At 37.3% G+C, this 23,295-nt stretch overlaps 2 protein-coding genes across 2 annotated transcripts in view; one reads left to right on the forward strand and one right to left on the reverse strand.

The window, feature by feature from the left end:
• LOC136252666 (cleavage and polyadenylation specificity factor subunit 3-like) overlaps positions 1 to 23,295 on the reverse strand; it is a 56,138-nt gene that overhangs the window by 11,240 nt on the left and 21,603 nt on the right. The window lies entirely within an intron of this gene.
• On the forward strand, positions 3,994 to 5,397 carry LOC136254074 (perivitellin-2 67 kDa subunit-like). Its single transcript, XM_066046732.1, has 2 exons — positions 3,994 to 4,501; positions 4,678 to 5,397. Exons 1-2 carry the CDS (start codon positions 4,033 to 4,035, stop codon positions 5,253 to 5,255), a joined length of 1,047 nt encoding a protein of 348 aa, XP_065902804.1. The 5' UTR covers positions 3,994 to 4,032; the 3' UTR covers positions 5,256 to 5,397.

Genomic DNA, 23,295 nt, shown 5'->3' on the forward strand with positions numbered 1-23,295 from the left:
TGGTAGCGGAGAAAAAAAGGAAAGGATGAAAAACTTAGGTTTATGAAACATGAATTGTAGTAGCTACTACGGTAAGCAAAAAGGTGTCTAAGTGATCTTGGCTTTAGTTATGTTTGACTGAAGGTAGTTAGATACTGTATTTAACAAAAAATTCAGTTTAATATAAAAAATAAAATAAAAACTCTGTAGAAACTTGTGGAGGATGTTTTGGGTCACTTTGAAGGGGGCATTACTATTCAGTGGACTGGCACTGGACTACATACTTTTGGTTATTGTACATTCTATAATTAAGTCTTGCTGGTTAAGGGCCCCTAGAGAAGCTAGGCCTGGCCACACAAGACTAACTAACTTCTTAAGCTACCTTGAACGATATCATCACTTGACAAGTTGATCACTGTCGTTGTCACACTAATTACCTGCAGCATTATTTATTTATTTATTTATTTAGGCTTTATAGTGTGGAAACACCAAAGGTCTGTTGGTAACAACCAACAGCCACAACAATGTACTATATACTAGGGTAAGAAGTACTGCAAGATTGGCATTAAAAACCCACAGTAACAAAACTACTAAGACATTTTTTACATATTCCACTGGTCATGTTCAGTGTATAGTAGCAAGCTGCAGGTTTCCAATATGACCCTTAACCAGTGAGACTCAGTAAATCCTATCATAGAATGTATAAAAACCAAAAAAATATGTCAGCTCAGTAGTCCAGTCCAGTGTTCCAATAGAGTAGTCCAGTCAACTTAATAGTAACTGAACATTTGGGCTTTGTTTTACCTAACCAACACTGTTATGCTGTCATGAAGGATTATCTAATCATTACAGTTAGCCCAAATACTGTAACTATAATCATAATCAGTTGCAGTGTACCTGCATGAATATACAGCATTGGTACAAACAGATATTTGTTTAGATAGCTTATAGCAAGTAACATGCAAACAATCTTCCCAAAAGTAAGCATTACCATACAAAACACCTACATATGTATGTGACTAGACATAACCAAAAGATTTCATTCCCGAACATACGTACCCACACATGAACATATGAATAATCGTGAAATTTGATCAATCTGTTTATACAAGGAATGTATTTGTCACGTTCAATCCAATAAAAATTACATTTCCCAAAAAGTTTCGTTTTCTAAAATGTAGACTATAGAGAAATTCTTCCACGTTAAAAATAACTTAAAAATAAAACCAGATGAGCAGAATATACGTTAGTGCTGTGCAATATGGAATGCTTTCTTATCAGTGTATTATATAAACTTGCACTTATCATTATGGAAGGTACAATGGCCAACCCTTTGCAGAACATCACTAAATTGCTATAAGTGTACGTAGCAAGTTGAATGGCATTCGGTAATAAAAACCACTAAAAGAAATCAGCAAGCACTCTTACTGTCCATACTGTACATACATTTATGTACCACGTGATAAACAACCAGATGGACTGCTATGACATGATGATATGTGATATCAAGAGTCCATATTATGGTGATATGTATCCAATGATACGTGATGTGATAGACAAAGATATTCGAATAATAAACACACCTGTGTGTATATTAGTGAAAACCACTAAGTACCTCATGAATATAATTTCTCACACCTGATAAAAGGCCATAAGCACCTTGTGAATATTATGCTGTGATCCACAATTCTATTTCACAATATAATACTGCACTTATACAATTCATGAAGTCATTGAGGTCAACAGTGTCATTATGTGTATGTACCACAACATGTTGTATGAATAGATACATAAGATCAGTGAGAATAATTGGGGTGAGTCTGAGCGAGCCCCACACTGATAGTTGTTGATTTGACCATGGACCGTGGACCGTCATGTAACCTGAAGTTTACACAAAGAACATGGAAATCTATCAAATTCCACGTGTACAAAATGTATGTCGCATGTTCTCATGCACGTGGCACATACTCATAGTTAGCAATGTGCCAAGAAGTGTTGAAACTGCAAGTGAAAGAGAAGACAGGCTCAGAAAAAGAAGGGAGCATGACAGACAGAAGAGAACGGGAAACCAATGAAGAAAGACAAATAGCAAAGTTTGTAAGTGCATGGCAAGATGTAGGGAAAACTACAGAATTAGACGTGATGGTATGAGTCAGGAAGAATTTCAACAACGAAGGCCAACAGTCATATATGACAAACCTTGCTTCTCCCTGTTCATCGTTTTCAGTATCTGCGGCGTGCTTATCTTGTTGCAATTTGCAAACCTGAGAAGCCAAGGAAGACGGCGTTTTACACAGCTATCGTACAACAGTGGCTTTAGACAAAGATAATACTAAAGTTATCAATGAATTCGAAGACTTAGAACAAGAAGATAACTTCAAAGCACACTACCAGTAATCAAGAACTACCACATCTATTACAACATGCTCCACAGTGGATCATCATACCTCAATTTACACAGCTTCTGCCAACCATAGTATAAATATTATGCTTCATTTAATAGCTTAAATGCTTCAAATAACCTTTTTAATCGTTTCAATATCAATTTGATCAGAACTATTCATTTCGTTTAACTGTCATGCTATTTTCAATTGACTACATTAAATAGCTGATCAGGCTCACCCCACAATGCTTTTAGGTATCATCTGTCTAGTATAATATTTCCCTTAACATGGTAGCATGACACAGATTATGCACAGCACAGCAGTGGCTCACCTAAATATACATATGTGACTGAAACTGGGCATGCAGGCACATAAAATTTGCCTTGTTTTTCAAACTTTCCTGACCCATAACTGTTTATGTCACCATTCTATGGCCATGATATTTTTAGTCTTTATTGCACATTTAATATACAAGTTACAGAATGCAAATAGTCTATTCCATTACTGATATATGACTTGTTATGTGATGGGGGTTTGGTTTGTGTCTACATGGCCTATTTTTACAGGCTCCCAGAGGTCCTTGGTATTACCAGTAAACAGGAATGTGAGGACTTACATACAAAAGTGTTTTCCCAAAGTACAAACGTAACCTCAAAAATGTATATGATACTGAATAACTTTACCAACAGAAATAAGATGTGTGAATCAAATTCATTGAATTTCGTGAAATTTCCCAAACACAGCTCTGAGCTTCAAAACTTGTGTAATTCAATCCAATCTTACAAAGTATTTGTCAAACTCAAAACTCACAGAAAATAATTTTCCCAAAGAAATCCAAGACTTGTAGTTTATGTATAATAGACACCAAGATACAGTTACTAAGGGACAAACATTGTTGAAAATCACCAGACAAACTTCTCAAGGTAGTTTTACTGACAACGGGTGGTTTTTCAATATTGGATACAATTTTTTCGGTTTCATTTGCGCCTCACCAGTATGTCTAAGACTTGGTGAGCTTCAAACAATCACACGATAGTCAACCTTTAAGCATTAGCTACACTGGATATAAGATGAATGTAAAGAGAAACCTGGATCTCAGGTTAGCTGTCTGGACTTCTTAGGTACTTGCTGTATTGTGTCACCGTATTAAGACTCACGGTAGTGAGTCGCGCGGCCAGTAAAGCAGAAACGCGCGCCGCAGACAATAAATGATTTGTATTACTTGATATAAATCTGACAGACAACTAGTATAACAGAGTCAGGTGCAAATTCAAAATTTAAGGAATTAAGTTGAATACTCGACCATAAAAATATTCCCAGATTAAATACTGAGTTACTGCCAAGCCATAATGCCTTACACACTTCCCTTGCACACATTACAGTCACACTACAACATGACAAAGATTTGTAGACAGCTCAAAGCATCAATTAAGTTGATTGCTTGGCATCTTCAATCATAGGATGTCAGCTTGTTTTAGAAAACATCTAAGTAATGCTGTGTCTGTGCATACATAGAAATGCATGTTTAATTTGATTACTTCATATATGCTTGCATGCGCCATGCAAGCAAATTCAGCTATAAATTAAGCCAGTTGAAGCAAAAATTCCAGTACTTTAGTTCTAGATTGGAGAAAGCATTGTTAAGCACACAAAGAGTTGCTGAACAACCATGGCTCTGTGGTTAAAGTGTTTGCTTTTATGCTTGAAACTATCCCTTGCATTATCTGGGGTTATCGTGTTGAAACTTGATGATGAAGAGGACACCAAGGCAATAGCAGGGATAATCGAATCTAAAATAGACAAACAAGAAGAAGTACTTGAACAACTGAAGGGGACTACGGAAGCTCAAGATGCTACAATTGAACTGCTAAACTCTACTTTCAAATACACACTACATCACCAACAGGAACAAATCGACAACCTTACTACGCAAAATGAGGAGTTAAAGTCAGATATTGCTAAAGCAACTGGAGAACTAAAACAACTTAAACAATCTGCAACTGGTCAAGATAATACAACTAATTCGACTTTCTATCAAGCACTGAATGCTCAACAAGAACAAATCAAACAACTTGATGACCAAAGCAAACAGCTGAAGCAAGATATCCAAAATATTCTGGACAGTGCAAATGAATTAGGTAAGTACAAATATAGCATAATTACAACATTTCAGGCCATCATGTGTTCTTGCATATACCGTCTGCATACAGTATCTACTGTAGATACGTTCATATGTAAATACATCAGGTACAAATATAGTATGTATACAGAAGTGACTTTCTTAGCTAACAATGTTCAATATATTTTGTTATAGGTGTTCCTTCATGGTTTTACCAAACTCAACTTTGTTACCAATGGCGTCATGATGGTGTTAGTAGTGGTGTTGGTCAGTGTGGGGCAGGGGAGCCACGTAAACTATGTGCATATGTTGGCAAAAACACCCAGTACTACAGAGATGACACAGATCGGCGAGATGGTGGTTGTCGAATGCAGTGGGGCATCATCTCCCCCAATGCAGAAACCTGGTTTGAAAATGTCAAGATATGCTACTGTTGGTATGCAGATGGAGATGGAGGCCAGTGTGGTGGAGGAGCGCCACAGTCAATGTGTGCTGATGTCGGAAGTTTTACTCAAGAGTACAGGGATGATACAGATTTAAGGGGCGGTGGGTGCAGAATGTCATGGATGCTGTCCATTCCCAGTTCTTCGCCATATTGGCTGACAAAGGCACGGCTATGCTATGATTGGTACGCAGATGGTAATGGTGGGCAATGTGGTGGCGGTGCTGCTCAAAAGCTTTGTGCCATTGCAAATACCTGGACAGCCTATTACCGAGATGATACAGACAGGCGTAGTGGGGGATGCCGAATGTCCTGGGGCTTGTATCTCTGAAGTACTGTATATTAAACTGAAAACTATTACTATTATTACTATTTAGGCTTGCTGTAAAAATTTTTCAATTGTTATTCATTTGTACTAGAGTATGTACAACTCAACATTATCATATTTTATTATAGCTGCAAGTTGAACTGAATTCATAAAGCAAATTATAGAAGTATAATATTCAAACTACGTCTAACTATCTACGTGCGTATCAAACTACTCAATCATCTGATTCCTTCAACTGAAGCTTCTAATGTCAAAATCCTTACACATGAAAAGTGAAAATGGTTGTACTACCGAAGCAATTACTATCACTTACTTAATTTCTTTTCAGGTTCTGTAGCTGTCAGAAATACTTGGTTAGGTGCACATAATGAAATAGCACAAAATTATATACATACAGTATGATACATGTGTCAGAGCTGCATATATGCAATATAGTATCGACATATTCTGTGTAGAGGAATAAAGCAGTCAGGCATCAGCGAATTAGTATTTTCTTACATTTAATAACCGATTTACACAATGGACTATAGCCACCTGCTTTCCACTAAAATAAGTAGTCTATCAAAACAGTCAACTACTGTATTTTAACAGAACAGTCAACTGATATAAAAAAACTTCTGAAAAAGGTGTCTATAAAATGTAATATCATCGGGACCTCATCAGGAGGGATTGAATGCATGTGTGTGTGTAACCTACCACCACATTACAAATTTCACTACACAATTCTACCACAGTCCTCCATTGCTTGAAATTGTATACCAACACAAGTAACTATGGTACTATGGTACAAGGTGGTCACAGCACCACATACAGGTACCTACATCTTGACTAGTGGTGTATAAAAACCAAAATGATCCGATATCAGATAAAACTGATACATGATACACCAATATAATAAAGTGTACTTAGATACTGGAGGGGGATGCTAGCCATTTCATTTATGCACTAAGTACGCATTAAGAATGACTTTAGGTGGTATGGCCTCTATTACACAACACACACAATAAGGCAATAAATGCATGCTTTGGATTATATACTACAAATAAGTGAATTAAACCGACCTTTTAAAAAAGGTCCAAGTTTTGCATGTGTGGTTAAATATGTTGGTGGCTTTGGGTGCCCCTAAAACAGTCAGTTAGCATGCTCTAAATACATACAAGCCATTACAATACAGGACTGAAAATTAATATCAGTATACAGTATACTATATTCAGATATCTTCTTTGTACATATACATGTATATAGTACATAATAGTAGGGAAACCACATGCAATACAGATGTGGACATCCAAAAATAATAATAAGAGAGAACTCGGATTTACGTATACAAGGAAGAAAAGTTTATCTTGTCACATTCGTACTGCACATTCCAAATTATTCATTAAACGCTGACAACTGAAACTTTCTAAAAGATATTCCCAAAACCTACAAAGGTGTGAATTATACACTGCATGACCACACGAGAGTAACTCGACAAGGATGCACCACAGTAATTGTACTGTAATTAGCACCATGGTTTATCTAACCAACAGTTACAACTGATGGCAACTAATCAGACAATAGCCCAGCAGCAACCTTAGCTTGTATCAACCATCTTCATTCTATGTGCTATCGTAATCTACCAGACGTTATCACCTACAGCAACAGTAACCATGAAGATTGTTGCTCAACTTATCATATTGACACTGTCATTACTTCTGGTCAATGCTGATCAATACTGTGACAATCTCGTAAGGGAGTGCAATGCAAACTTCAAGGCCAGATGTTTGATGAATTTTATCATTCATGATTGCTTTAACTGAAAACTTTTCTCATCTTCATCTGGTGTTTATACAAGCTGAGGAAGGGAGCATTTGACACTGGTGATGGTACTGCGACATTGACACTGCTGAAGGAGGTTGGCTTGAAAAGTAGTACATTGAAAGCAGATGAAGTATTTGGAGATCTCAAGTCAGACTTCTAAAGCAGTTACGTTGTTTAGTAGAACGAGGCCAATGGGAAATGAGAGTTGATTACCAAACAACCAGCAAGACATGGTCTTACTACCACTACAATCAGTTCAGTGTAGGAAGTGCCAGTGATGAGTACCCACTGACTATTGGCGGGTTCACTGGAGTAGGTACTGATTTCTCATGAAGTTCACCACTTTGGACAATGAAAATGATAAATGGAGTGGCAGCAACTGTGCAGTACATTATAAGAGTGGATGGTGGTACAACGGATGTCAGAAAAATTACTCCAAAATTCCAAATGCACAACCACTGATGCCTTCGATAAAGATTCTTTCCAACAACTGTATAACTCATACCCATAGCCTCTACTATTACTCTGTATATACGCATGTGAGTATGTGTACAACATAGAAACGCTTTGTAGCAATCACTACATACATCATTTGGATGTAATAGCACTGAGATGTGTATTCAAAACATCCTGACATGGAGTGTTGAAAACTGATGTGAGGTGCTCCAATGCATTGCTTAGGTTGCTCTGGAATACGCAGCACCCTTTGGCTACATTAGCACTGAGAGGTACAGTATTCTCAGCATAAAATGCTAATAATCATGAGAGGTGCTCCAATTCATTATTTTGTGATGGAAGACAGCCACTGAGCACTTATCAAGGTGTTAAGAACATCATTATGTGTTTATCAATACCTTCTGGGTGTAACTATAATACTTTCAATCTTTTAAGGATACTGTCACAGCGCTCAGTTATGTTTGTAACAAAACTGGGGTGCTATGGTGACGCCCAAATTTTAACAGTGTAGAATTTGCGTATCCCTTTGAATCCAAGGGAGGCCTGACGTGAACAAAATGAAGAGCAGTTGTTGAAAGAACATTCTAAAGAAAACACCATACACAACTTATAAAATACCTAAGACTATAATTCTGTGCATTGTTTGTGGCTTAAAAACATTTGTTGGAGCTAGAGTAACACTTCCTTAGCAACAAAAATGTGGTAGCTACTAGAGGCGTACCGATATGGGTTTTTGACATGTACCAATATCCGATACTGATACCACCAAAAGAAGCCAATAACCGATAGTCGATCCGATATTTGCATTATAGTTAAAAGTGTACATTTACCTACCCTACAACAATTATGTGCATGTATCCATTGCTATACTCTTTCTGTGGTGGTATACAGCTTGGGTTTCTATTGTGCAATCCAGACAATTAGGCACCCAGAAACATTTTTATGTATACTCCCATGAAGCCTTAAACGGATATTTCTGCATTACTCCGCATTCTAATGGCTTGTGAGAAAGCTGGTACAGCAAGTTTCCTTGGTTATCCTGTGACCCTTCTTTTTATTAAAAGGTACTCTATAACTGCTTCATTTGTAAAGACTATAATAAGCTTTTGCAACACCTTTGAATCGCGTGTATTTATATGGCTTCTCGTAGCGTAGCACTTGTCACAGTTTCAGAGTGAACAATAAGCCACTGGCGCTAAAGAGCCACATGAATAACGTAGAAAACCAATACACAATTCGTTTATGTACACTGTATAAATATCGGTAGCGATATCGGTCCTCCAGCTGCTCTGTACCGATACCGATATTGGTAAAAATTACTATATAGGTGGCCGATATTATAGCCGATCTGATTATCGGTACACCTCTAGTAGCTACAAAATAAGTAATGAATTGTGAAACACATGAACAATCACTGTATACATTTTATACGTATTACAAAACAAATAAACTCGCTAAATAGTTTTAAAGCATTAACAAACAATAAATTATTCCCAAAAGTATGAACAATGTATGTTACTGCACAATTTAAAACCCATATACATACGCATTTGCTGATACCTATGTTGTTATCAAAAACATAAATTCTATATGTGAAATTTACAAACAACGTTTTTAATTCAACAAATTCCCATTTCTACAATTATTTTTCCCAAAGAAATCCAATCCGTTTCTGAACTTCAAGCTTTCCCCAAATGTGTGGTCTCCATGATTAAAGCATATATTAAGCACCTTCTCAATAACTACTGTAATCAGACAGGTAGCCTTAGTTATGATATCATGATAGTGCAATAATTTCTCAAGCACAAAAACCTTATAAGAGTTCATCTGCACTATAAATAGCTTGAGACTGTAACTTGCTGTAGTAGCTAGCAATGAAGTTTACAGTTCAACTTTTCATCTTAGTTTTGTCACTGGTTCTGATCAGTGCAGATAAACAATGTGAAAATTATTTTGCACAGTGCAGAGACAATTATAATTATTTCAAAGTGGTCTAACACTTTGTCAGTCCATATCTGACATGTTATCATGATGATCTGACATGACAGGGTAGGTGCTATCTAGGGGGTCTGGGGACATGCCCCCCAGGAAATTTTTGAAAAATAAGTACTGTAAGATTGATGTTTTTCAAGTTTTTAGGCATAGCATTAATAATAAGTCAGTCATTTTCATACAGTCATACAGCTGGACCCAGCACACCATGCTTACTCTCTCAAGTTCTATAATTGCAGGGTATTCGGCAAAAGAGATGCTTTCCTTAGCCCATTGTATAGCAAATATCAAACCTTTCCTCATTCTCTGCCTAGTGCCATCATCAAGATTTAAAAGGGACTGACCAATGGCTGAGCTTTATACTACAGATCACTTTTATCTTACCTGTTCGTCCTTCAGTTCTGACACAGTAGTCTTGCGTGCATCACTTATGGCATGATCAATCACATTACTTAGCCAGTAATCCAAACTGGGGAGAAGTTCTTTCGTAAGTGTATGTGTTGTTCAAACCTTTTGCATACAGAACAGTGAAATGATGCAACATAACTCTTCAAGTTCACAGCATAGCCATGTCATTGTCTGGTAAGGTATTTCATTTTCCCACTTCCACTTGTCAAAACAAGAAAAATAGAACGAAATGTCAGACACCTTTCTTTAAGGATTCATAAAGAAGTGAGTGATTGTTATTACAGTGGTTACACAGCCTTCCCAAGTAGCCCAATGAATAACTTTAAGAGTTGATATTATGGTTTTGGCTAATAGAGTTAGGAAAGTCTGCCTACACAAGCAAAGATTAATGACTGGACAATGATGACAGATCAAATAGCTTAATGGACTGCCAAACAGGTCAATTAGCCTGACAAATGTCTGGTGACCGACCATTATAATTCTCTCTGCAGTGTAACTTGTTCAAGGAGAAATGTGAAAAAACATCTGTAACTGTCAACACTTACTGTGACATGACTGGATTCCAAGCACCTTCTGCTGTTTACCAGATGAAGAAATGTGCTGGAGGTTGCATATTATCACCTCAGTTTACCACTGTCACTGCCGATGTCTACTGTGACATGAACACTACTGGTAGAGGATGGATTGTCATACAACGAAACAGGAAGGGTAGTGCTGTAGACTTTGTGAGGGATTGGGTGGATTATGAGGACGGATTTGGAGACCTTGAGACGGATTTCTGGTATGGTCGGAGAAAGATGCACTGCCTAACAGCACATGGCCAATGGGAAATGAGAGTGGACTTCAAAAACAAAATGGGGCATGGACTTACATCCACTACAATGAATTCAAAGTGGATAATGCTAGTGACAAGTACTGATTGATGGTTAGAGGATACACTGGAGTAGATGGAGATCACTTCACAGCAGGAAGTAGGCCAATACATAATAAAGAGTTCACAACACAAGATAGTGACAACGATGAGTTAAGTGATGGAAATTGTGCAGTGAGATACCCTAGTGCATGGTGGTTCCAGAGATGTTCTAACATCAACCCTAACATTCAACCTCCTAAGTATGACTATCCTAATATTGCAGATCACATTGAAATGAAGATACACCCCAAAAACTGCATCACAGGATGACTGTTACAAACATTTATAGTTGTAACTTATATGTACATACACATTCTGTGCATATGTGCAGTGTGTTTAAAATATCAATGTTAGCATTAGTGTTTAAACTCTGTACATACACTGTTTTGGTTATGTTTGTTGAAGAAAAACTATTTAGAATTGATTACCCATTCTCAATTCTCAAGTTAATCCATAAAAAGTTACACAAAGTGTACTTTGAACTTCGGATTCTACTATGAAGTATAATTGGTTCAGTGGTGATCTTTCTGCCAGTTGTGGGCATGGCCTTTTATTCTTCATACTTCTTGTCATCCTAAGAATACTTTTAAAAAATATTAGCAATTTTCCTAGTAGTAGGTGCTTTGTGCACATCTCTTCCAAGAACAGTGTCAGAAGTACCTCTGCAGTCACCACAGCAATTAGGACAACTCCTTTTATAATTGTGACAGTCAGCTTAACAAGCCATTAATGTACTACCTGCGAATATACTGTATATGTGGTAGTGGAGAAAGAAATGGGACACAGGAGGACAAAGGTAAGTCCATGAAATATGCATTGCAGTAGGGTAGGCAAAAAAGGCACACTTTGGGTCTAAGTGATGTTGACCAGTAAAGTAGTCAAAGTCATACAGTGTTAACCATAGTTGAGCAATGGTTGGCAGAAGGTATCAGTTAGTTAATTCAGTTTAATTTTTATTATTCCGTAGAAGCTTGTTGAAAATGTTGCCGGTTGCTTTGAAGGAACGTTTGCGCTTAACCAATACTGCCAAGCTGTCATGAAGGAAAAGTGAATATATAAATCATAAAAGTGTGTTGGAGAGTCACATGTAGTCCACATGTTGCAAGTATAACCAATCTATTACAGTTGTAATTACCACACATACAGTGTACAATGTACCCACATCATCTACAACAGTGGTCCAAGCAGATATTTGCTTAGATACGTTAAAGCAAATTGCAAACACCATTACCAAATGTAAGCATAACCATACAAACCCTACATATGCGATTTTAAACTGAACACTGAAATATTTCATTTCCAAAACATATGTAGATATGTACCACCCATACAGTATGTATGAAATTTTATCAATCTGTTTCTACAAGGAATGTATTTGTCACATTGAACCCAATAAAAGACTCTCCCAAAACTATTCTTTTTATAAACTGCATATAAACTAACAGAGAAATTCTTACAGGTTAAATAATAAATAAAACCAGATGAGCAGAAATGTGTAGTGCTGTGCAATATGAAATATTTTCTTATCATGATTATTGCACAACAATTACACATCATGATACAGCAGCTACAATTAACAACTCATTCTCAACTCAACTCATTCATTAATAATTGAAGAACACATCAGCGTTGAAACCGGGTCGGGTCATCTGGGTCTGACCCGGTTTACAAATTATCCAGGTCTGACCCGGATTGGATCACGTGAGAAACGGAAATTGTTCGTTTGACGACGTGGAAACTTATAAACGCTATCGCGTAGCTCTTTCGTGAGCCACGCCCACTTATCGCATTACCAACATACGCTCAGCTATGCCCATTTATTAGTAAGTGTAGTATGTAGCACGAAACTGAGGGTATCTATGGTGAGGGGGGGTAGCTACCGTCAGTAGGTGATGACCTTTTTTTTTTTTTTGTCTTCAACCTACAGCTAGGCTGAAGTTGCAATTTCAAAGCAGAACTCTCCTTTTTAAAAGTCTGGATCCGCCCCTGTTTACTCAACACGAATCAAATGCTCAAAACATAGTCTCGCTCGCTCGAGACTAGCCAAAACATAGCTCTCATCGCACGCCTCGGCTTTAATTAATCCGGGTCACATCCGGGTGAAATCCGGGTCAGTGGGTCATCCGGGTCAGCAGTAGTGACCCGGTTTCAACGCTGGAACACATACGTAATGGTACTGACTACAAGTAGACACTCAACACTGCACATGTTGATATACATGAATACAATGTCCGATACCAACCGATACTTTGCATGACATCACTTAATTGATATAGGTGTACATATTTAGCAACTTGAATTACAGAAGTGAGCAAGAATTAATTGAAAGAAGCTAGTAGGCAGTGTTACTTGTATAGTGGAACCACGAAGTAAGATTCACTGAAACCATAAAGGATTATTGTTTCACATGATTCATGGCCAAGATTAACAACTGACATATTTTTGTAAACTCATACTTACATACTTAAATGCAGAGCAATAGGGTCAATTACCTGAGCAATAGTCTACAAACTGCACACATGTACAGTAGGTATGTGAAGTTTATGATACTACACTTACGAAGAAATGTGCAAACTATGTACACAAATTTTTAATAATAAAAATATTCCCAAAGTACTTGTGTGTAGGCCATGTGTGCCAATCATTTTGAAACTCAGTACTGTTGCTGACAAAACAAGACGTTTTGTCCCAAAACATTACTTTTGCAAATTTTACTATTTTACAACAAAAATTGTCTAGCCAATCTAGCATCTTGGGAGTTCATCAGTTCAGTCCGATATTTCCCAAAGAAATACAATTCCTTTCTTAAGGAATTTTACCTTACAAGTATAAGAATAAAAAAAAGAGGTTCGAATAAGTACTGTATGTGTGATCCTTGTCTTTTAGAACAAAGCACAAGTTCTGATGTGTTATACTTTTAAAACCCACAACTAAACCTTGTTGAATATGTTGGTGGCTTTTGGGTGGACCCTTAATTCCTACATATGTATGTCACCCAAAACAATCAGTCAATATTTTCTAGCTAACTGGCAAGTTAAGCCATTAAAAAGGGTTGAAAATTACACAATTACTAGGCATATAGTATTTCTATTCAGATATCTTCATTGTAAGTATGTACACTTACAAGCATGTATGTAGTATATACTGTAAGTTGGGAAACTACACGTTCAGCTGCTAAGGGCGTCCAATAGTAAAACAAACACACACACACACACGCGCGCAAACGAGGAAGAAAAGTTCATCTTGACACGTTCCAAACTACTCATTAAAAGCATCACAACTGACATTTTCTAGATATTCCCAAAACTTACATACAAAGGTGTGAATTATATAAGAGTACCTTGATAACAGGTGCACCACAGTACTATAAATAGCACCACAGTACTATAAATAGCACCACAGTACTATAAATAGCACCACAGTTCATTCAACAACAGTTAATTGACTGGACAATAGCTCAACAGCAACCTTCTATCAACCATTTTTATTCCATGAACTCTACCTAATCTACCTGATGTTATCACCTACAGCAACAGCAACCATGAAGATTATTGCTCAACTTATCGTACTGACACTGCCACTGCTACTGGTCAATGCTAATCAATACTGTGATAACCTGGTCAGGGAGTGCAATGCAAACTTCAAGTCCAGATGTTTACTGAACTTCACTGTTGATAACTGCTGTGACCTGAAACTCTTTTCATCTCCATCTGGTATCTACAAACTGAGGAAGGGAGCTTTTGACACTGGCGATGGCTACTGTGACATGGATTCTGCTGAGGGAGGATGGCTTGTGATACAGAAGAACACGAAAGGCAGCACGTTGAGCTTTAACAGAAAATGGAAAGATTATGAAGAAGGATTTGGAGATCTCAAGTCAGACTTCTGGTATGGTTTAAAGCAGTTACGTTGCTTAGTAGAACGAGGCCAATGGGAGATGAGAGTTGATTACCAAACAACCAGCAAGACATGGTCTTATTACCACTACAATCAGTTCAGTGTAGGAAGTGCTAGTGATGAGTACCCACTGACTATTGGCGGGTTCACTGGAGTAGGTACTGATTTATTCTCAATCTATAACAACATGAAGTTCACAACGCTGGACAATGAAAATGATAAGTGGAGTGGTGGCAACTGTGCAGTGTATTATAAGAGTGGATGGTGGTACAACGGATGTCAGAAAATTACTCCAAATGCACAACCACCGATGCCTTCATTACTCATCATTGCGATAAAGATTCGTCCCAAGAACTGTATAACTCCATAACTTGTACCCATAACCTCCACTATTACTCCATATGTATGCATGTAGTCCTGTATAACATAAAGACACTTTGTAACAATCTTACACACATCACACTTTTCAATAGTATAGTATTGTATTTCAATTCTGTACAATATTGTTTCAACTTTTGATGATGATAATTTGTTTGGTTATGGCTAACAGAAATATGCTACCATGTTCACACCTCAGATCAAAGGAATTCCAGAGGGTACATTTGCCATGTATACTGGGAAAGGGTTGCACTTCTAAAAGAGCAAGCCACTTTCATCAAAGCAAGTATAGCCTTGATGTGGATGAGGTAGTGGTACCACCCTCTGTTTGTTTTATACAAGCTCAGACTGAAATCGATTGTGGGAATAAATCAATGTTCACATGATGGTTACCATAATTTGAGGTGTTGCCAGAAGCAGCAAGGCTTTTTGGTATCCTTGCTGTTCTACAAGTTGGAAAATGTTACTTAAAGGTGAGAACTAGTCTTACAGTGCATTCCCAGCGTTTCGGCAAGTATTCCAATGCGGACACGCCCACATTACAGACAACACGAGTTAACCACTCTATAATGAAGCTTACCCCTTTAGGTCTTTAGTATACGTTGTGATTAGTCTTTAAACAATGCGAAAACATTAAAACACTTGTAAAATCCCCAAAATTTTCCCTACTTGACCTTTTCCGTGATATCCGTAGGACTCCTCCGTTTATTATAACAATCGTAGCTACAACGTTACTTGCTGCCTAACCACAATTGAATCTTTCTGGCATGCATATATAATGAATCCAGTGATTCCACTCGTATTGGCAATACGGCTATCAGCCTTAACGGAGGTGTTACATATTAGCTGTAACATGAGCACTCGTGATTTGCCTGAAATGTATGCCCACAGTCCTCGGGCTGCGCCCTCATACTTTGGGAAGGAGGTGTAGTCTCCACACTCTATCGCCATTAGTCCACTTAGATCTTCATTTGATGGTTGTGGTCGTGAATGGGATTCCAATCACAAAGTTGTAGATAGCAAGCTAGTATATCTCTTATAGTAGTGGCGGGACTGAAGTACTTCTAAAATCCATCCCTGAAATAATTCTGTGGCATCTAAATATGCTGCTGAAAGGAGGTGTTGATACGGAAATGAATGCCTCGGTATGGTTTCGTTGGATGAAGAAGAAAAAGACAAGCTGTGCAGTTCAAGTTATTATAAAAGTGACCATTCTATTGGAGTGACTATTAGAGTATCTGATATTCCGTTACAAGCAGTGGCCAACAAAAGTAGGGGGCCATGGCCTCCACTTCCACTGCTTATGAATACAGTTGTCTTGACATTATAAAGACAGAAAATTCCCAGACTGGGACCCCAGCAATATGTACTCTGACCCACAACAGCCGGGATCCAGAATTTTCTTTGCATTCAATCACAACTTTAGTAACATTGACTTCTCTCCAATTTATTGCAAATACTATCACCTAACAGCAAAGCAACAAATGAATAAATGCATTTTCAGGCATTAGAACACAGTGAAATAGAAAATAACTTCATTAATTATGGTGGTGAAGGGTGTGTCACGGTCATCACATGACAAGGGATATACAAACGTATTGTGCATTAATTAGCCCCCGTGTCCTCCTAGAAGTTATGTATTAATGGCCAACCTACTATGGTGGATAGTACTGAGTATAAGTACAATACTCATTAATACATTTCACTGATACAGGTATCTCTTTAATTGATGTTTTGATAGCTATTTGGTACTAAAAGTAAACGTATCTGTACGTGCATCAAAACCATCCAATTATTCTTATGTAATGCATATGGTGAGAAGTGAAAAATCCGTTTCATTAAAAAAAAAAATTGTGTTCAGGAAAATTTCCCATGCTACTACATTAGTACATTTACTAGTGCCCAAAATATTTGCTAGCTTTGTGTGATCGTTCTATTGAAACATTTCAGCATGAGGTGACTGTATCTGAGCTTCATTAATCTGAACTCCAGTAATCCAAACACTCACTAATCCGAACAGTGACTGTTTTATTAGAGTATTTTGTCCTTGTTACAATTTGCAGATGACACTTGCTTAATATGTTGTGGGTCTACTACTGAGAGTGCCAGCCAGTTATTAAGTGATAACCTATCATCCTTATCTGAGTGGATCACTGCAGGTAGGATGCAGGTTAATGTGAACAAGTGTGATTTAAGATGAAACGACAAAAACCTAAAGTTCCACCTATGCCTGTAAATCTAAATGGCTCTCCTTTAAAACGTGTAGAGTGTCACAAGTATTTAGGAGTTTACTTTGATTCACAGTTGGGCCTAGGATGCTCATGTTGCTAACATTTGCAAGAATATGAGCTATTACTTGAACTATCATCATCGTCTGTTACCACTACATATCCTTAAGATGATGGTAGATGCTCTCGTATTTTCTCAGTTGTATGCTCTTCCTGTGTGGAGTCCATCACTTAAAGCTAATTTAATATCTCGCTTACAACATCTGTGCAAACAGGTAGTTAGAGTTACTTGTGGTCTATGTAAGTTTCATCATGTCTCTGACAGTCAACATCATCTTGGATGGTTACCATTTAACTTGCTGGTGTAATACAGTGCACTCATCATGATGCATCACCAGTATATCAATCATACTCCAACATCTTTTGAGCCACCACTTGGGTTTGGATTAAATCATTTATACAAGACCTGTACACCACCACACTTTAGCCAAATTTTTTACACAAGACTAGGCCAACGCTTTTTTCCATTGTAAAGCAACCATGTGGTGGAACAGTTTACCATCTGTATTACTTACTCAGTCTGCTGATCTTTTACATACTCTTTATGGACATCTACTTTAGTTAATTTTTCCCCTTGTTTTACGTTGTATCGTTTTGTATGTGTATTAAATGTAAGTTTTGTTGTTGTAATTGTATTGTGATTGTATGCATTGTGTGGTGTACTATTGTATGTCTCTGCCAAGGAGGAATAGCCATGGCCGATTGGTGGACTATAAATTATTAACGATCAATCAACAAGTGTATGTTCTATTAGAGTAATTGAACTAGGTCTGCATATAAATCAATGGGTTTACTAATCTGAACAGACTTTCATCAAATTAAGAACAGAGCTGTTTGGATCAGTGAGGATTCACTGTATGTATAAAAGTCCACTGCGATGGTGGCCATTTTATTGATATTCATGTCAAGCAGTGTTAAATTATGTTGCTATACCAAGACATTAGGTCACAAAGTCAAATTATGTCCTATTGTGACACATGACAAAGACCAAATGTACTAGTATGGAAAAGGCTATATAAAATGTGAAAGTCTACCGTGCAGGTGACAGTACCAAGCTCTCCTTTTCAACATCGTAGCATTCTGAGATTGATGAAGAGCTCTGCCGGTGAATGATTGTGTTGTAGTGCTTCATGCTATCGAATCCTACACGTTATTATGCTTTACTGCAGTAGCTAATCAGTTTGTTCACAAGGATGGTTAGTAGTACCATGAAGAAAACATGTCACTGTCAGACTTTTCCTGCATTGCTTAAGGCCAATATCTTTGTGCATACAGCCTAAAATCTTGTGAGAGCAGCATTATCACATCCATTTTTCTACTTCTAACCACTGCATAGGGAAGGATATGCCTTATGCATATTCAAAGCGGCCAAGAAACATTGCTTTGACCACTGCACTGTTAATACTGTACAGCTCCTTTAACAATAGCATTCCTTACTACAAGACCAGCATACCTTTACCTTCTCCTGCAAGCTTGTACATGACTGTACTTCTTACTGTATATTTCAAGTCATTATGGTTGATACTTGAAACTAAATCAAAACTGGCTTCTTTGTGCCTCAAGCATACTAAAATTTCTTTGCCTGATGCCTTATGATGCAATTTAATTGACTAACCACAATTATATATATTTTTAAATGCATTATATCTACTAAACAAACCAGTATCTCAATAACTCTAACAAGGATTGATAACAGCCAAAGTATATTTATCATTTTAGTGGATCTTAACAAACAAAGCGTGCATCTGTTATGCTAATAATGTTCAGTGCAATGTCTAGCCTTTTATGATGATCATGAATGGTTATCAGAGCACCTTAACAGATTGCTATTACAACAGCAAAGATGCCAATGTGATTATCCATGGAACACTAGTAATACAAGACTTTATAATATAAAAATAAGTTTTCCTTTTTTCATTATTATGAAGTTTTGACCATCTAATATGGACATGTACATTGTAATAAGTTCCATCCAGATCAGAGGAGGTTAGATGCGCTATAAGCGCTACTTAAATATATTGCTCTTGATTGCATTCTTTTCTTTGGTATTTCACGTCACCCTCAATAATCGCAATACTAAACTGAAAACTATGGAGTTCACTGGGGTTCGTTAGATATTCAGATTGTCCTTCACGTGAGCTTCAAGGCTATGTACTTTGTTTTCTCAAGGCACTTGAGATTCAGGGTAAAATTAATAAATTCTGATTTGATGCATAGTCTACAACTTCACCAGACTTAAGCTTGTCATATAGATTTTCTATAATGAAACAACAACCCTTCACTGCATTACACTGAGATAGTTGTATTACCTTTCTCAATAAACTGATTTTGCGTAATTTATTTTATTGGTGCTTTAAACTCTGGCTTTGTTACCAGCCAAATCAGCAGGGTTCGCTGGGGATCGCCATGCCATTAGATTTAGAAATACATATACTTTCAAATGCACTATAGTTTTAATAAAATTGTCTTGAAACCAAGATTCTCCAATGAAAATGTACAGCTTTCGTGAAAGCGTCCAACCTCCTCTGCATCCAGATAGACTTGAAGCTCAGCCTGCATTATAGAGCAAAGTGTAGAGCAAAGTGTATCTAAGTTACCAACTTCAGACAGATTCTTCACACTACAAAGTAACATGTAATTTTACAGTAGCCCATTTGCCAGATGGTGTTGTATGAATACAATAGAATTGTTCCTACCTGTGGGATCTCTATACCCAATATTTCAATAATACCATTATGGTTGCAGATTGATTGTTTAAGGATTACATAAGCGCCATCCAGCTGACCATAAAATTATAATTATAGTTTTGTGCGTAATTCTAGATAGTGGTTAAATTAAATAATAGTGTTGATGTCTAAGTTCTTTTGCTACCCTGTCCACCAGAAGACCTAAAGAATTCAATTAAGCGTAATTGCGTTAACATCACGTCTGGAGTACTTATCACAGGTGGACTCCACTGTGAAATCACTACGTTTCTAACAAATCTGACCATATAGTTATGAAAAAATTTTTATATCGCTCCTATAATAAGGAATAGCGGTAAAGTCATTCTAGTGAATATGCCTGGGGATCGCCGCATAGTTTGTAGAATTCATGGAAGAATGACCTGTTGGCTTCTTTTTATTGTGTTCGAAAACAATGGATTTTCCGAGTTTGGGTTAGTCATCAACCGTATCAAGAGATTTACATATGTCTGTAGCAGACATTTCAGAAACGGCGATATCAGTAATGGGCCTAACAAGCAATTGGGAGTTAGTCATAAACTCTGTCTAGTAGTACTGGCGAGTTGTCGCTAGTAGCCACTCAGCCCCATCAATCGGCTTGTCGCATTGAGCTCACCGAAGATGATATTCCAGGAACTCACCTCAATTAATCATACAAGTGTCACAATTCCCAAGCTCTAAAATGTTCATTTCACAACCCTTTGTATGAGCCTTTGTTTCCTGGCTTGCTGTGCCCCGTTTCTTCGGTGAAGCAAATCTCTACTATATAATTAGTAGCCATCTACCACATTTTTCGACTCATTACTGTCCATGCAATTCCAAAGTATAATGTTTTTATTAATCTGTAACTTGCAGCTACTTAGCCCAATCTTCAAGCAATTACCACCAATACGAAGATAAAAAACTCACGTTTCTGTGGGTTTTGTGTTATTGGAAGATACGGTAGCATTTGTGAGCAACTATCGATCTAAATTTCTATTAGCTTCTATCGAGAATCCTGCAACTGCTGCAGCAGCAGTTTCTTCACTGAATGGCTTCACTCCATATTTGTTCTTATGGTGGACAGGCTGTATGGGGACTGCTCGTGAATCTTCACAAACATAATTTTATATAAGCCTCTCTTTGTGTTGCGAATTGTTGTGTACATTATCCATCCACATTAACATAATCAAAAGGTTTGGTGGCATGAAATGAATAAAAACAACAGTTCATAACATAAGAGAGGGGAGTGTCCTACTTCAGTATAGCCTGTATAAAGGCGTATTTTGAAGTAATACGGTAAAACTTTGCTTGCTTTAGGATATCACGTCAACACAAAGTGTTAAGGAATGTTGATAATGTCAACAGTGGACTGCTTATTGAAGCCATAATTACAAGAGTCATTGAAACTTAACAGTTATGGAGTTAGTAACAAAACTATAACATTATTTCTATTGTATGTGCAAATAATTAAATACACAATCATTTTTTTCCTCTTGAGAATGTATGCAGTAACACAATGCTTCTTAAAAACAAAGTAAACAGGTACATACAAATGACTAACACACAGCACTAAGTACTAAGGTATGTAGTCCTGGAATCTGGACCTGGTAAGAATTAGGCATTTGTACTGGAGGGCAGCTGAAGATCACTAAGGGTCTTTTTATTCTTCACAGGAAATGGATGATACATGATGGGGCTTCCATTTTGTAAAATGTTTGCCTGCACGTTTGGATATTTTAAGTGATGACATTAAAATTGTCACTAACCACAAAGTTTGTGTAGTCCTGTCTTTGTTTGTGTTGTTATGTAGGTCTGCAGGTCCACACAACAGACAGATGGTGCCACCAAGTGTCCTTGTGGGCCCCTGGACACCAGATGTGCTTCAGCACTAAGCACATGCACTCCTACACATAATCAGTGAGTCCTTTCTTGTAGGCTCTTTGTAATTTTGATACACAAATTATTAATCATGCAGGCATTTGTATACACAAACTCTGTATACATACTACACCGTAAATGTCCATAGAAACTCTACACTAAAAACTTAAGCCTTATGCCTAATGATGCCATGAAATAATGGCCACGGCTAGTTGGGGGACTCTAACATATCCGAGCATTAGTTCTAATGGGGCTTGATAGGAATTGATTGACTATTCAATCCTGGAAGAAGACATCGACCTAAAACTATCAGATATGGTTATAAGGGTATAATTTTAGTCTCTAATGATGGGGTAAAAAATTTTTGCTGGTTTTCCAAGTTGTATAGAAAAGTTATTGCTTTGTTGTTCTAATACGTAACCATACCTTGTAGTTTCACTGTGATAACTTGTTTGTTAGTCACAATATGAATCTTCGAAATCTCAACTGCCATTGGCTGCAGTACTCGAAAATATAAGAGTCCCCCAAATAGAAATTTTGTGTGATGTCATTTGAAATAAGGCTTATGGGCCAGCTGTATTACTGTACATGTATGAAAACCATATAATTACACATGTACTACTAACCATGTGGCATTGTAAGAATTCACTGCTGGTATACTTGTATATATGTATATAGCTCCTGAAGCTAAAGTCCAGTAATTGCTGACTGTATGCAAGTACTTTAGAAGGCTAGCTTTTGTTTTATTCTCAAAGTCTACATAATTGTTGATCTATAGCAGGAACAGTTATGAAGATCATCATACAGTTTGGCTTACTGGTTCTGGCACTATCAGTCAATGCTGATAGCTACTGCAACAGACTTATTAGTGAGTGCAACAAGAACTACACAACCAGGTGTGCTTATCATAACTATACCATTGAAACCTGTTGCGACCTGAAGATGTTCAATCTCCATCTGGGATATACACCATTAGACAAGGCGAATTTCATGCACCTAATGTCTACTGTGACATGGATACTGATGGTGGAGGATGGATTGTGATACAAAGAAACAGGATCAAAAGCAAGTTAAGCTTTGACAAAAAGTGGAGAAATTATGAGGGAGGATTCGGTAACCTTGAAAATAATTTCTGGTACGGGTTGAGAGGAATAAATTGTTTAACACAGACTGGCAATTGGGAGATGAGATTGGAATACCAAAACTTCGATAAGACTTGGGCCTACCTACACTACAATAATTTCAAAGTTGGAACCGCTGGTGAAAACTACAAGCTAACTGTTAGTGGCTTTACCTTAAGATCTGGTGATTACTTTCAATACATA

Source organism: Dysidea avara, chromosome 4 (assembly GCF_963678975.1).
Source record: "Dysidea avara chromosome 4, odDysAvar1.4, whole genome shotgun sequence".
Lineage (NCBI taxonomy): Eukaryota > Metazoa > Porifera > Demospongiae > Dictyoceratida > Dysideidae > Dysidea > Dysidea avara.

Coding starts and splice junctions, on each gene's coding strand:
- LOC136254074 (XM_066046732.1), top strand. CDS start 4,033: ATGGCTCTGTGGTTAAAGTGTTTGCTTTTATGCTTGAAACTATCCCTT. Junction 4,502..4,677: donor GGACAGTGCAAATGAATTAG/GTAAGTACAAAT, acceptor ATTTTGTTATAG/GTGTTCCTTCATGGTTTTAC.